Source organism: Chiloscyllium plagiosum, chromosome 47 (genome assembly GCF_004010195.1).
Source record: "Chiloscyllium plagiosum isolate BGI_BamShark_2017 chromosome 47, ASM401019v2, whole genome shotgun sequence".
Lineage (NCBI taxonomy): Eukaryota > Metazoa > Chordata > Chondrichthyes > Orectolobiformes > Hemiscylliidae > Chiloscyllium > Chiloscyllium plagiosum.
Genome location: NC_057756.1, coordinates 1,598,090 through 1,612,435, shown reverse-complemented (window position 1 = coordinate 1,612,435; position 14,346 = coordinate 1,598,090). Strand labels below are relative to the sequence as shown.

Genomic DNA, 14,346 nt, shown 5'->3' with positions numbered 1-14,346 from the left:
TGTATTTACACTGTCGCCTTGTTGATGTGGGAGAGGAAGTGACAGGACAGGAGATTGCCGGACACGAGAACCCTGTGGGTGAGTGCTCAAGGCCAATCTGCCTGGTGACAGCCTGTTGATTGGGTCCTCGACCAATATGGTGATTAGGAGTGTTCAGTTGGTCATAACTCTGTGATTGACTGCTAGGCTGGCACACAGTCCGTGCGTGAACAAGATTGGAGCGGAAAGACTCCAGACTCTAAAGAGGCTACTTCACCATCTCTCCATGCAGACAGGCAACAATGAATTGGAAGGCAGCTCACTGTTCTCACTCACCATTTGTCGAGAAGCTGCTGCCTCTGACCAGTGACTGAGGGACTGAACAGCTAGTGTTCCAAATGCTTTGTCAATGTGTGTCTACATTGCTGAGTGTGAGGGTGTGCAAACATTCTGCATGTGAGTCAGTACATGTGCATGTATGAACATGAGAACAGAATATGCACATGGGATGTAGGTGTCGCAACTTGGCCAGCACTTATGGTTCATCCCGAGCTGTCCTTGAGAAGGTGGTGAGAACTTTGCGAACGGCTGCAGTCCATGAGTCAGTGTATGTTTGTGTGAGTGTGTGTGCGTGCGCAAAGAGTGTACGCATCAGTCAGTGTGTGCGTGTGCAAAGTGTATGCAAAGTCTGTGAGAAGATTTGTAGCTCAGGTGCTCATTGTTGTGGTTCTGTTCGCCGAGCTGGGAATTTGTGTTGCAGACGTTTCGTCCCCTGTTGAGGTGACATCCTCAGTGCTTGGGAGCCTTCTGTGAAGCGCTTCACAGGAGGCTCCCAAGCACTGAGGATGTCACCTAGTCAGGGGTCGAAACATCTGCAACACAAATTCCCAGCTCGGCGAACAGAACCACAACAAGTGTATGCGTGAGAATATGTATGTGCAAAGTGTGTATATGTGACTCAGTGTCTGTGTGTGTGCGCGCGCGCAAGAAGTCTACGCGTGAATTAGTGTCTGTGCATATGCGCACAAGTGTGTATGAGTCGGTGTCTGTGTGCAAAGAGTATACGCAGGAGTCAACATCTGTTTGTCTTGTGTGTGCACATGAATCAATGTCTGTGTGTGTGCAAGAGTCAGTGTGCAAAGTGTGTATGAGATACACTGTGCGCATGTGTTTGCATGAGTCAGGTTGTGCACGTGTGCAAAGAGTATACGCAGGAGTCAACATCTGGGTGTCTTGTGTGTGTGCTTGCACGCAAACAGTGTTGATCGCTTCCTGAAACAAATGGCTCGCTCACAGACAGAAATGTAGGCCTTTCCTGGCTGCAGCTTGCCAGTGGGGAACTGGGGCACAAGCAAAAGCCGGATGGACCGACAACACACATCACAATGCTGACAGAAGACGATGTGCACGAGAGAGAGAGAGAAATGTAGAGTTTACACACTGCTGGCCCTTTCCCACAGATCAAGCTGGCAGAGTGGGGGAGTTCGTCAGAGGGTCACGGTGCCCAGGTGCCGGGTGTGGACCCTTTGGTGCCGCTTGACGTGGGGCGAGCGGGTGAAGCCTTTGCCGCAGACGGTGCACTTGTAGGGCCGCTCGCCGGTGTGGACACGTCCATGCTTCTTGAGCTCGCCAGACTGCGTGAAGTCCTTGCCGCAGACGGTGCACTTGTAGGGCCTCTCGCCGGTGTGGACCCGGCGGTGGGTCAGCAGGTTGGAGGAGTTGACGAAGGCCTTGCCGCAGATGCCGCAGGCGAATGGCCTCTCACCCGTGTGGACCCTCTCATGGACGGTTACCTCGGAGAGGTGCTTGAAGGCCTTGCCGCAGGATGCGCAGAGGAACGGCCTCTCGCCGGTGTGCACCCGCTGGTGGGTCCTCACTGACGACGGGTGCAGGAAGCCCTTGCCGCAGATGCCGCACTGGTGCCGGGGGCGCCGCCCATCCTGGTCGCTCAATCTTCCTCCTCTTCCTCTGGAGGGTACGGGGGCAGGCCCCTCCACTACAATTTCCTCCTCCTCCTGTCGGATCAGCCGTACCATGTCTCCCTTCGGTGGGACTGAGGGAAGAGAGCAATTATTTTAGAATGAAAATGTACAGGGAGCTTTACTCTGTATCTAATCCCCTGTACCTGTCCTGGGAGCGATCGATGGTGGGTGGGGGGAGGTGGCGGGGGAGGTGGTGTAGAGGGAGCTTTACTCTGTATCTAATCCCCTGTACCTGTCCTGGGAGTGATCGATGGTGGGTGGGGGGAGGATCCCCTGTACCTGTCCTTGGAGTGATCGATGGTGGGTGGGGGATGTGTGAAGGAAATGGTGTAGAGGGAGCTTTGCTCTGTATCTAATCCCCTGTACCTGTCCTGGAAGTGATCGATGGTGGGTGAGTGGGGGGGAGGGGGGGTGGGGGGAAATGGTGTAGAGGGAACTTTGCTCTGTATCTAATCCCCTGTACCTGTCCTGGGAGTGATCGATGGAACAATTGTACCAGCCTCCATCACTTCCTCTGGCAGCTCATTCCATACCCGCACCACCCTGTGTGTGAAAAAGTTGCCCCTTAGGTCTCTTTTATATCTTTCCCCTCTCATCCTAAACCTATGCCCTCCAGTTCTGGACTCCCCGACCCTGGGGAAAAGACTTTGTCTATTTATCCTATCCATGCCCCTCATAATTGTGTAAACCTCTATTAGGTCTTGTACAGTTTTAGTAAAAACCTCCCAACTTTTATACTGCATTTCTCCTGAAATAAAGACCATTTGCTATCCCCATTACCTGTTCAACTTAGACGCTAGTTTTGTTTTGTGATTTATGCACGTGGACTCTGAATTCCTCAGTTCCAGTCTTTCTCCATTTAAATAATATTCAGCTCCTCTATTCTTCTTGCCAAAATGCATCGACTCACATTTCCCCATATTATATTTTATCTGCTGAGTTTTTTTTCCCCCACTCACTTAATCCCTCAGTGCAAAAAAAAACCCCAAAGAATTGTGGATTCTGGCAATTAGAAACAGACATTTCTGAAAAAAGCTCAGCAAGTGACAAAGCAACTGACGAGAGTCACAGAGATGGACAGCACAGAAACACATCCTTTGGCCCAACTTGTCCATGCCAACCAAATATCCTAAATTAATCTAGTCCCATTTGCCAGCATTTGGCCCACACCCTCCGAACCCTTCCTATTCATCTACTAATCCAGGTGTCATTTAAATATTTTCATTGAGCCAGCCCCACCACTTTCTCTGGCAGCTCATCCCATACACGCACCACCCTCTGCGTGAAAAAGTTGCCCCTGAGGTCCCTTTCAAATCTTTCCCTTCTCGCCCTAACCCTATACCTTCTAGTTTTTGACTGGCTTACCCTGGGGAAAAAACCCTAGCTATTCATCCTATCCATGCCCCTCATGATTTTATAAACCGCTAGAAGGTCACCCCTCAGCCTCCGATACTCCAGGTACAACTACCCCAGCCTATTCAGCCTCTCCCCATAGCTCAAACTCTCCAACCCTGGCCACATCTTGTAAAATTTTTTCTGCACCCTTCCAAGTTTAAGAAGTAGGAACAAGAGTATGCCATCTGGCCCTTTGAGCCAGCTCCACCATTCAATATGATCATGGCTGATCTTTTCATGGACTCAGCTCCACTTACCCGCATTTTCACCGTTCCCTTAATTCCCTTATTTTTCAAAAAGGTATCTACCTTAGCTTTAAAAGTGATTATTGAAGTAATGTCAACTACTTCCCTGGGCAAGCAATTCTGTCGATTAACAACCCTCTGGGTGAAGAAGTTCCTTCTCAGTTCACTTCTAAACCTGCTTCCTCTAACCTCGAGGCCGTGCCCTCTTGTCCGAGTTTCACCTACCAGTGGAAACACCTATCAATTCTATTTTATTGACTCCCTTCATAATTTTATATGTTTCTTTAAGATACCCCCTCATTCCAATGAATATAAGAATTCCAATGAATATAAGCCCAATCTACTCAGCCTCTCCTCATAAACCAACCCTTCTGGGCTCTGGAATCAACCCAGTGAACCTCCTCTGCACCCCCTCCCATGCCAGTACATCCTTTCTCAAGTAAGAAGACCAAAACTGCACGCAGTACTCCAGGTGCGGCCTCACCAGTACCTTGTACAGCTGTAACATTCTCCCAGCTTTTAAACTCAACCCCTTTAACAATGAAGGACAAAATTCCATTTGCCTTCCTAATTACTTCTTGTATCTTCATGCGCTCACGTCCCTCCGCAAATCAGCATGCTGCAACTTTGTACCATTCAAGTAATAATCTAGTTTGCTGTTATTCCTACCAAAATGTATGACTTTACATTTACTCACATTGTATTCCATCTGCCAGATCTTTACCCACTCATTTAAAGCATTTATGTTCCTCTGCAAAGTTTCACAGTCCTCTGCACACTTTGCTGTGCCACTCATCTTAGTGTCATCAGCAAAGTTGACACTGTACACATGGTCCAAATCATCTATATAAATTGTAAGTAACTGTGGTCCCAAAACCGATCCCTGAGGCACACCACTAGTCAATGATTGCCTGATTTAACAACATCTTTGCTATAGCAGGGAGACCAGAATTGCATGCAGTATTCCAAAAGTGGCCTAACCAATGTCCTGTACAGCCTCAACATGACTTCCCAACTTCTGTACTCAATGCACTGACCTATAAAGGAATGCATACCAAACGCCTTTTTCACCACCCTGTCTACTCAAGACTGCACTTTCAAGAAACTATGAACCTGCACTAAAAGGTCTCTTTGTTCAGCTACATTCCCCAGGACCTTCCCATTAAGTGGAAAAAGCCCTGTCCTGATTTACCTTTCCAAAATGCAGCACCTCATATTTATCTAAATTAAACGCCAGCTCGGCCCATTTGATCAAGGTCCCCGGTGTACTCTGAGGTAACCTTCTTTGCTGTCCACTACACCTCCAATTTTGGTGTCATCTGCAAACTTACTAACCATACCTCCTATGTTCACACCCAAATCATTTATACAATTGACAAAAACAGTGGACCCAGGCCTCCAGTATGAAAAGCATCCCTCCACTATCACCCTCTGTCCCCTGCCTTTGAGCCAGTTCTGCATCCAAATGGCTAGCTCTCCCTGTATTCCATGTGATGTATTCTTGCCAACCAGTTTACCACGTGGAACCTTATCGAACACATTACTGAAGTCCATACAGACAACCTCCAGCACTCTGCCCTCATCAATCCTCTTTTTCACTTTTTTAAAACACTCAATCAAGTTAGTGAGACATGATTTCCCATCCACAAAGCCATGTTGATGATCCCTAATCAGTCCTTAACTTTCCAAATATACGTACAGAGGAACCTCGATTATCTGAACATCAATTATCTGAATTTCGGATTATTCAAAGAAGGTCTCATGGTCCCGATAGAAACATTACATCAAAGTGGTGTTTCCAACACTGATGGTTTCTCTTGTTTACAATGATTAAAAATAAATTCGGCTTACTGAAATACGGCTGAGAACAGTCCTGGACATCGATGGGAGCCCAGGCACTGTCTCTAAATGTCTGATCGCCAGCCCTATCTCTCTCTCTCTCTCTCTCTCCACACTTTCCCTGGGAGTTCTATACAAGGGGCTTCAGCAATGCTGCAGATCCCTTATACACAAAGTGTGTGTCTGCTCAGAAACAAACCCTGCGACAGAGGAAAAAGGAAACTTCAGCAAACTCCGAGCCCTAGAGGAGTGGCATTGAATCAGTTAACCGAATAATCAATTATCCAAAGGAAATACCACCTGCCCATCTTGTTTGAATAATCGAGGTTCCCCTGTACACCCTATCCCTCAGAATTCGCTCCAACAACTTACCGACCTGATATTAGGCTGACTGGTCTATAGTTCCCTGGCTTTTCCTTACCACCTTTCTTAATTAGTGGCACCATGTTAGCCAACCTCCAGTCTTCCAGCACCTCACCTGTGACTATCAATGATACACTATCTCAGCAAGGGGCTCAGCAATCACTTCACTAGTTTCCCACAGAGTTCTAGGGTACACCTGACCCAGGGATTTATCCACCTTTCTGGATTTTAAGACCTCCAGCACCTCCTCTTCTTCTGTAAGATGGACACTTTTCAAAATATCACTGTTTCCCCAAGTTCTCTAGCTTCCATATCCTTCTCCACAGTAAATACTGATGCAAAATACTCATTTAGTATCTCAACCCATTTCCAGTGGTTCCACACATGGATGGATTTGTTGTTCTTTATGGGGCCCTATTCTCTTCCAAGTTACACTTTTGTCCTTAATATATTATGGGCGGCACGGTGGCTCAGTGGTTAGCACTGCAGCCTCACAGCACCAGAAGCACAGGTTCGATTCCAGCCTCGGGTGACTGACTGTGTTGAGTTTGCATGTTCTCCCTGTGTCTGCGTGGGTTTCCTCTGGGTGCTCCGGTTTCCTCCCGCAGTCCAAAAATGTGCAGGCCAGGTGAATTGGCCATGCTAAATTCAAAGGGAAATGGGTCTGGGAGGGTTACTCTTCGGAGGGTCGGTGTGGTCTGGACCTGTTTCCACACTGTAGGGAATCTAATCAATCAGGTATTTGTAGAACCCCATTGATTTTCCTTAACCCTATTTGCCAAAGCTATCTCACATGTCCTTTTTGCCCTCCTGATTTCCCTCGAATATACTCCTACTGCCCTTATACTCCTGGAGGTATTCACCCAATCTCAGCTCTCTATACCTGCCATACACCTCCTTTTTATTGATCAGAGCCTCAGTTTCTCTCGTCATACAGCATTCCCTGTAACTACCAGCCTTGCTCTTCACACCAACAGGAACATACTGCCTCTGGCCTCTTATCTCATTTTTGAAGGCTTCCCACTTTCCCACTTCCCTACTTCCCTTCACCTGTGAATAGTCTCTCCCAACCAACTTTTGAAAGTTCTTGCCTAATACCGTCAAAATTGGCCGTCCTCCAACTTAGAACTTTAACTTTTAGATCAGGTCTATCTTTCTCCATAACTATATTTAAACTAATAGAATTCAGATCACTGCCCCCAAAGTGTTCTGCTCGCTGACTCCTCAGTCACTTGCCCTGCCTTATTTCCCGTGAGAAGGTCAAGTTTCACTCCTTGTCTCATAGGTACACCCACATACTGAATAAGAACATTTTCTCGAGTATATTAACAAATTCCTCTCCATCCAAGCCCTTAACATTATGGCAGTCCCAGCCTATGTTTGGAAATTTAAAATCCCCTACCATTACAACCTTATCATTTTTACAGATATCTGAGATCTCCTTAAAATTTTCCACTGACTACTGGGATTCCACACAAATAATTTCCCCAGACATACTCCCCGGGATATCTCTCCCAGAGAGAAAAAAAATACCCTGTTCCCACTCCAAGGATGCTTCCAAACCTGAGTGTTTTCTCTCTGAATTTCTATGTTTTTTTGCTTCCAATGTCCCTCAGCAAACTCATGTGTGTCATCTTCACTGCTTGCCTTTCGGTCTATTTTAGTATGTCATCCACACTCACTCTCCTTGTCCAAGTCCTGAATAGATGTTGGAAACAACTGTAGCCCCAGCACTGATCCCTACGGCACTGCACAGGTAACCAGCCTGTAGATTGACGCACCCGCTCCCCCCCAAAACCCACCTTGATCCCAACTCCTGGGACAGAAAGATTTGCCTCACCTCGGATGGGATTGTGAAAATTTGGGATCACATTCCCAGGAGTTTAAGAGAACGAGATGGGGATACGATGGAACAGGAGGTGGAGGCAGAGGTGAGGGGGAAATGAGAGTAGCGAGCATATGGCATACACAAACAGGCTAGCAGTCTGACGAAGGAAGGAGAGAGGACTGAGTGGTCTGAGGCTATTCTCTGTTTGGATCATTCCCACCTGCCTCACACAGGCATGGTCTCTCCTCCTAAACCTACCTGCCATCCCACGGAGTGTAGTGTCAGACGTCTCAAAAGAGCAGAGGGTGGGGGAAGGAGGTGGAGAGACTCAGAAGAGGCAAAGACTTTTCCTGTGCACCCGGTGTAGCCCTCACCCCACCCACTACTTCTCAAGTGCCTCCTGTCGGTTTTCCCCGCATAGACGTCCCTTCTGTGACAGCTTGGTGCCTAGAGAGAGAGAGAGAGAGAGAGAGAGAACGAACACACAGAAGAATAGAGAGATGGTAGTTAAACAAGAAAACATGGAAATATCCTGGACCACTCCATACTGGGGGGGTGGTGGCACAATAATAACAATCCAGTTTCACATTGGGGCAGTGGTATAACACTGCCACTGCTCCCCCTTCACCCTGGGGCAGTGGTGTCACAATGATAGCAGTCCCTCTTCACACTGGAACAATGGTGTCACACTGGAACAATGGTGTCACACTGATAGCTGTCCCCCCCACTGGGGCAGTGGTGTCACATTGATAGCAGTCCCCCCCTTCACATGGGGCAGTGGTGTCACACTGATAGCAGTCCCCCCCCTCCCTCACATGGGGCAGTGGTGTCACACTGATAGCAGTCCCCCCACCCACACTGGGGCAGTGGTGTCACACTGATAGCAGACCCCCACCCTCACACTGGGGCAGTGGTGTCATATGTGTGATCCCTTTCCTCTGTTAGATGGTAGATTCAAATGGCATTTTCATTATATATTTTTTTCTACAATCTCTCTGATCCCTGAAATCTGCACCTACCTATCTCTGTGTTAGATTACATATTAAAAAATATATATATTTGCAATTATTATGTTTTTAAGTCTTTCTCTGACCTGTTTCTGTGCCTTAAGGCCTCCTTTAGTTGGGTCTCCTCAATGCGCAGGCGCTGCTTCCCAGCCGGCAACGCACCTGCGCGCGCACTCAATCCCACGGGCACTGCACCTGCGCACTTGTCCACCTCACGGCCACAATGGCGTCACGCCTGCGCACCCGCCACCTCTTATCACCCCTCCCCCCCCCCAAACGTTTTGAGGAATGGGGAGTTTTCACATGCGCCGTGCATTGTGGGTTGGGCACCCGTCCATTGCCCTGCACCCCACAATACCCCCAATTTTACCCCCGCCAGCACTGTCGGGGAGGTGGGGGTGCATCCATCTTTCTGTCAATGTTTATGAGGTGACATCTACCCCAACCCCCATTAACTCACTGCCATGAACTGTCCCCCCACCTGCATGCCCTTAGAGTGAATCTAAATAGGGAAGGCAACAGTCTCAAGAACCAGGTAATGTTCTGTGGACCAGGGACAAACTCCCATCATGGCAGATAGTGGAATTTTAATTCAAGAATAACTTGAAAATAAGTGTTTAATGCCAGTTCTCAGGGAAAAATAAATATGCTCCTCTAATGTCCTTTAGGAAACAAAATCTGCCATCCTTTCCTGTTCTGGCTGACATGCGATTGCACTCCCACAGCAATGTGGTAGGCACTGACCTGTCCTCTGGGCAAATAGGGGCTCTGCCCGAGTGGGATTATCGCTAGACTGTTAATTCAGAGTCGAAACGTGTGGTGCTGGAAAGTCACAGCAGGTCAGGCAGCATGCGAGAAGCAGGAGAATTGAGGTTTTGGGCATAAGCCCTTCACTTGGATTGAATCAGAGACATAGGTAATATTCTGCAGACCAGACCAGGTTCAAATCCTGCTACGGCAGATTGCATAATTTGATATCAGTAAAATCTGGAAGTAAGAGTCCAATGATGACAGTGAATCCATTGTCAATTGTTGGAAAAACCCATGTGGTTCACAAATGCCCTTTAGGGAAGGAGTCTGCCATCCTCACTCGGTCTCTCCAACATGTAATCCTGATCCACAGCAATGTGGTTGACTCTTAACTGCCCAATTAGGGGTAGGCAATAAATGCTTGCTTGGCCAGTGATTCCTTCATCCTGGAATGAATAAACAAAGTTATCAAATTGCTCCTGTTAGTTTCTGCTTTGTGAATATGAGTGCAGTTATTAATCCATACCTGGCAGTTTCCACAAGGTGAATGTATGAGTTTTGTTATGAATATGTACCTGTTAGATTCTACTCTGTGAATATGTGAGAGCAGTTATCATGCTGTCCCCTCCGTTTCTGCTCTGTAAACTGAAAATGTAGCTATTAATCTGCAGTTGGCAGTTTTTGGTTTGTGAATGTGTGTAATTACCATTCGCTCCCTGTAATTTTCTCCTATTTGAACATATGAGTTTAGTTATCATTCTGTCCCTGTGGAGACTAGGGAATTTGGAGAAATAAAGAGTGATGTCTTCAAAACAGTCCACATGACAGAAGAGGTGGCTCTGGAGATTTAAAAAAATATAAAAAGTGACTAAATCTCCGGGACCTGATCAAATATATCCCAGGATACTGTGGGAAGCTATCTTGATAATTTGAACAAATGACGTTGTTTTCCTGCTTGTTTGTAATATTTTATAAGGAGGGTCCCTGTCAGTTATTGCAATACAAATGTGTGACTGTAGTTAACAAATCTGTACTTGTCAGTTTCTGTCATGTGAATATGTGAGTATCATCAATCTGTCCCTGTCAGTTACTGCAATGTGAATGGGCAACTGTAGTTATCAAGCTGTAGCTCTGCTTCTGCCAAATGAATGAGTGTTGTTATGCACCTACATCTTGAGTTTCTAATGGTGAACGTGTCAATATAGTTACGATGCTATACCTGTTGGTTTTTGCTTGTCAATCTGAATATAGTTATCAATCTGCACCTGTCAGATTCTGCTCTGTGAAACTGTGAGATTAGTTATCAAACTGTACCTGTCAGTTTATGCAAAATGAAACTGAGAATATTATCATTAATCTGTTCCTGTCAGTTTCTCCTATTTGGATGTGATAGAGCAAGTTTGATAAGAAATCTGTCAGTAACTACTCTGTCAATGTCTGAGTGTATGTGCCAATCTGTCCCTGTCAGTTTCAGCTCTGTGTATTTGAGTGTACAGTTATTAATCTGTCCTGTCAGTCTCTGCTATGTGAATATGTGAGTGCATTTATCAATCTTTCCCTATCAGCTTCTGTGTTGTGAGTATGTGCATTTGCTTAGCCATTTTTGGAATGTAAATATGCAAATACAGTTACCAATTTCTACTGTATGTGTTAGTGAGTGTCATTAGCAATCTGTGCAGTGTGACTGACTGTATAGTGATCAATCTTTCTCTGTTCATTTCTGCTCTGAGAATATATAAGTATAGTTTTCAATCTGTATATACCAGCTTCTGCTTTGTGAATCTGTGAATTTAGTTATTGATCCATGCCTGTCTTTTTCTGCTCTGTGAAAGTGTGAGTGCAGTTATCAATCTGTACCTGTCAGTTCTGGCTCCATGCATTTGTTTTGTGTCATGGAAAAGCAAAGGGGCTTTGTAACTACTACAGCGTAGAGTCAAACTGAGAGGAATGATAGCAAGGGCTGTTCTTCAGAATGCTTTCGGCCTTTCTCAGTGCATAGTTATATCCATTTATGAATAATGCTGAGAAATTGACAGATACTAACAAAAGAACGTAACACCTAAGGGAAAGGGCAATGAACTTTGCAGCTGACTGACCACAATGTTCCTTCTACAGGAAAGAGAATTAGCTAATTCATTTCATTATTCTATCATGAATATTATATAGCTCTGATCTGTAGTGTGATGGTGCAAGCCATCAGCAGTATTTTTCTGATGCTCTATGTGGGGATGAGGAAAGCAAAAGGACTTGCACTTTCTATAAACAGTGGAGAAGATTTAAACTATCAAGGCAAATTTATTGAACATGATTGAACTCTTCTTGCAAAAAAAAGAGAAAATTTACAAGTTACATGATTTGATTAAATTGATCTTTTTTTCACTGGCTTAAAAAAGTGATTATTTGATTCTATGGTTAATTTGAAGAAAAGCGGCAGTATATTTTCTTGCTTTTTTGTAATATCTCATAGGGAGGGTCAAGTGGGACTTTTTGTTGAAAATTGAAGTGAATTTGGAAACAAAGTCACACAATTATTTTTAACAAAAACGTACTGCTGGGCAGAGGGAAAACATGGTTTCTATTCCAGAAAGATGAACAATTTCAGAATGATGTTGTGATAAAAGTTGGGTTGGCAGCTCTTGTGCTGCCTTGACATATCTATTGAAATTGAATGCTTGTTGAATTGGATTAGAATTGTCTGGTACTTGGTTTTGTCTCAATTTGGAGGTGTCTGATGAAGGAGCAGTGCTCCAAAAGCTAGTGTTTCCAAATAATTTTTAACTTTGGTTTTGTCTGGTATTGACTTGATAGGCTCAGGTGTCTTTTTGTGTACTGTGGACTCCTGTGAGCCATAAATATTTTGTATGTATCTGCTTCTGGTACCTGCGGTGTATATAAAAACATGTCGCTGTCAGTCTTTGTACCTTGTGTGTCGATACAGGGAGTGCATTTTTAACTCAATCTGCATCGGTCAGTACCTTTGTGTACATGTGTATGTGTGTACTCAGTAGTGATTCACTACCTATCAGTGACACTACTTGTCACTATGTAACAGCACACTCTCTTTGTTCATCTGGCTTGTGACATTGAAAATGCCCTTATTAAATGAAATCTTAATTTAGTTCCCAATTCTGTACTTTAGGTAAGGAGTCAGCCTATAACACTTCTACCATGATGTGAATGTTAATGGGCTATGAATGATATTAATTGGAACTGAGCAGATATCTATTGAGAATGAAGAAAAAGAGCAAACTTGTCTTCCCTCGGCTAATTGTTCATTTGTTTGGGTACATCTCCAGAGATTGAGCTCAATTTAAATCTGATTCAATCTGCTCTGTGACCATGGAAAGCATGTTCTCTGCTTTGACGGTGGTAACATACCTGGTGTTTGTTTGAAGCAGCTGGTTACGCTTGGTTTTGCACCGAGGGAATATTACATTGTCTTGGTCCATCGAGTATTTGCTTGGAGGAACTCACGAATTTTCAGCTGTAAGATAATGTAAGTTGAATTAGGCAAGATCACACTAATCAATGCAGCAATCGGTTAATAATCATTAGGGTTTTTTAAACCCAGCAATTAATTCGAACAGTACCAGGTTTTGATTCCACTCTTGCCCCGAGTTGCTCCTGATGTCTTTTTCTTTTATGTTTTTAACCATTTCTGTTTCCTACAGTGTACATGGATGTACATTGTTGTTAGTCGTTGTATTTTGTGTGTCGATACATTGAGTGCATCTGGGATTCAGTCAGTTCCTTTGTGTATGTGTGTGTGCTCAGTAATGAGTCAATAATTATCACATATGGCTGTCGAAACAATGTAGCAGCATGATGTAATTGTCTATCTGGTTTGTGATATTTAAAATGTCTTTAAGTGTAATCTTGATTTAGTTCCCAACTGTGTACTTTAGACAAGGAGTCAGCCTATAACACTTCAAACATGGTGTGAATGTTAATGCCTTATGAATGATATTAATTGGAACTGGGAAGACATCTATGGAGAATGGAGAGAGAAAAAAAAAACTTGTCTTTCCACAGTTGTGTCTGACTATTTGTTGGATAAATCTCTGGAAATTGAACTCAAACGAAGTCTGATTCAATCTGCTCTGTGATTGTGGAAAGGATGTTTTCCGCATTGACAGTGGTAACATACCTCGTGTTTGGTGGAAGTAGCTGGTCACACATGGCTTTGTAGAGAGGGAATATTACATTGTCTTGGTCCTTCGAATACTTGCTTGGAGGGAGACAGAAAATTTTTCAGCTGTAAATCAGCCATAAGCCAAGTTAGGCAAGATCAAACTGATCAGTGTGGCATTCAGTTAATAATCATTAGGATTTTTAAAACTCAGCAATTCGAACAGAACCAGCTTTTGATTTCACTCTTGCCCTGAGTGGCTCCTCATCTCCTTTTCTTTCCATTTTTTTAACGATTGGGTGAGATCCAGAAACTAACATCAGTACACCTCCATGACTGAAGCAGCTGCAATGGTGACATACATCAATATCAAGTTGCCAATACACAAACTGAAGGGAAGAAGAGGCGCTTTTTCTAATGTTTCACTCGAAACTTTGAATCTGTTGAGTCTGGTACGTGTCCTTTCTGGGATTGTCACACAATTATAGTCTGTGCATCCATTATTCACTGCCCAATATCAACAGACAGCCTGAAACAGGAGCCAAACAATGAATTGCCATCAGTGTTCAGAGGATTGCAAACCACAGGAATGTCCCACAGCAGCTCCTTCCCGCTCTGTCTCCCCCAGCAGCCCCCTCCCCCACACACACAGAGCCCGAGAAAGGCCTCCCCCTTCCCCCCCAGCCCGCTCACTCCAAGTTCCGGGCCCAGTTCCTGCTCCGCTCGGCATCTCCCAACCAGCTCCCGGTTCTCCCCTCCCTTCCCCCGAATCAATCCGGGGGTGGGAGCCCCCTGTGTGTCCCAGGCTCCCATCCCGATGTGCTGCTGG

General features: G+C 45.1%; 1 protein-coding gene across 4 annotated transcripts; it reads right to left on the bottom strand.

Annotated features, from left to right (window-relative positions):
• Nucleotides 1–834: 834 nt before the first annotated feature.
• On the bottom strand, nt 835–14,135 carry LOC122544160 (zinc finger protein 664-like). Of its 4 annotated transcripts, XM_043683191.1 has the most exons (4): nt 13,536–14,135; nt 12,767–12,872; nt 7,890–8,078; nt 835–2,032 (listed from the first exon to the last, which is right to left on the bottom strand). In XM_043683191.1, exons 3-4 carry the CDS (start codon nt 7,894–7,896, stop codon nt 1,467–1,469), a joined length of 573 nt encoding a protein of 190 aa, XP_043539126.1. In that variant the 5' UTR covers nt 7,897–8,078; nt 12,767–12,872; nt 13,536–14,135; the 3' UTR covers nt 835–1,466. The 4 variants fall into 4 exon arrangements, with proteins under 4 accessions (XP_043539126.1, XP_043539127.1, XP_043539129.1 ...); XM_043683192.1 differs by lacking the exons at nt 12,767–12,872; nt 13,536–14,135 and adding an exon at nt 8,725–9,423; XM_043683194.1 differs by lacking the exons at nt 12,767–12,872; nt 13,536–14,135 and adding an exon at nt 9,383–9,401.
• Nucleotides 14,136–14,346: the final 211 nt, after the last annotated feature.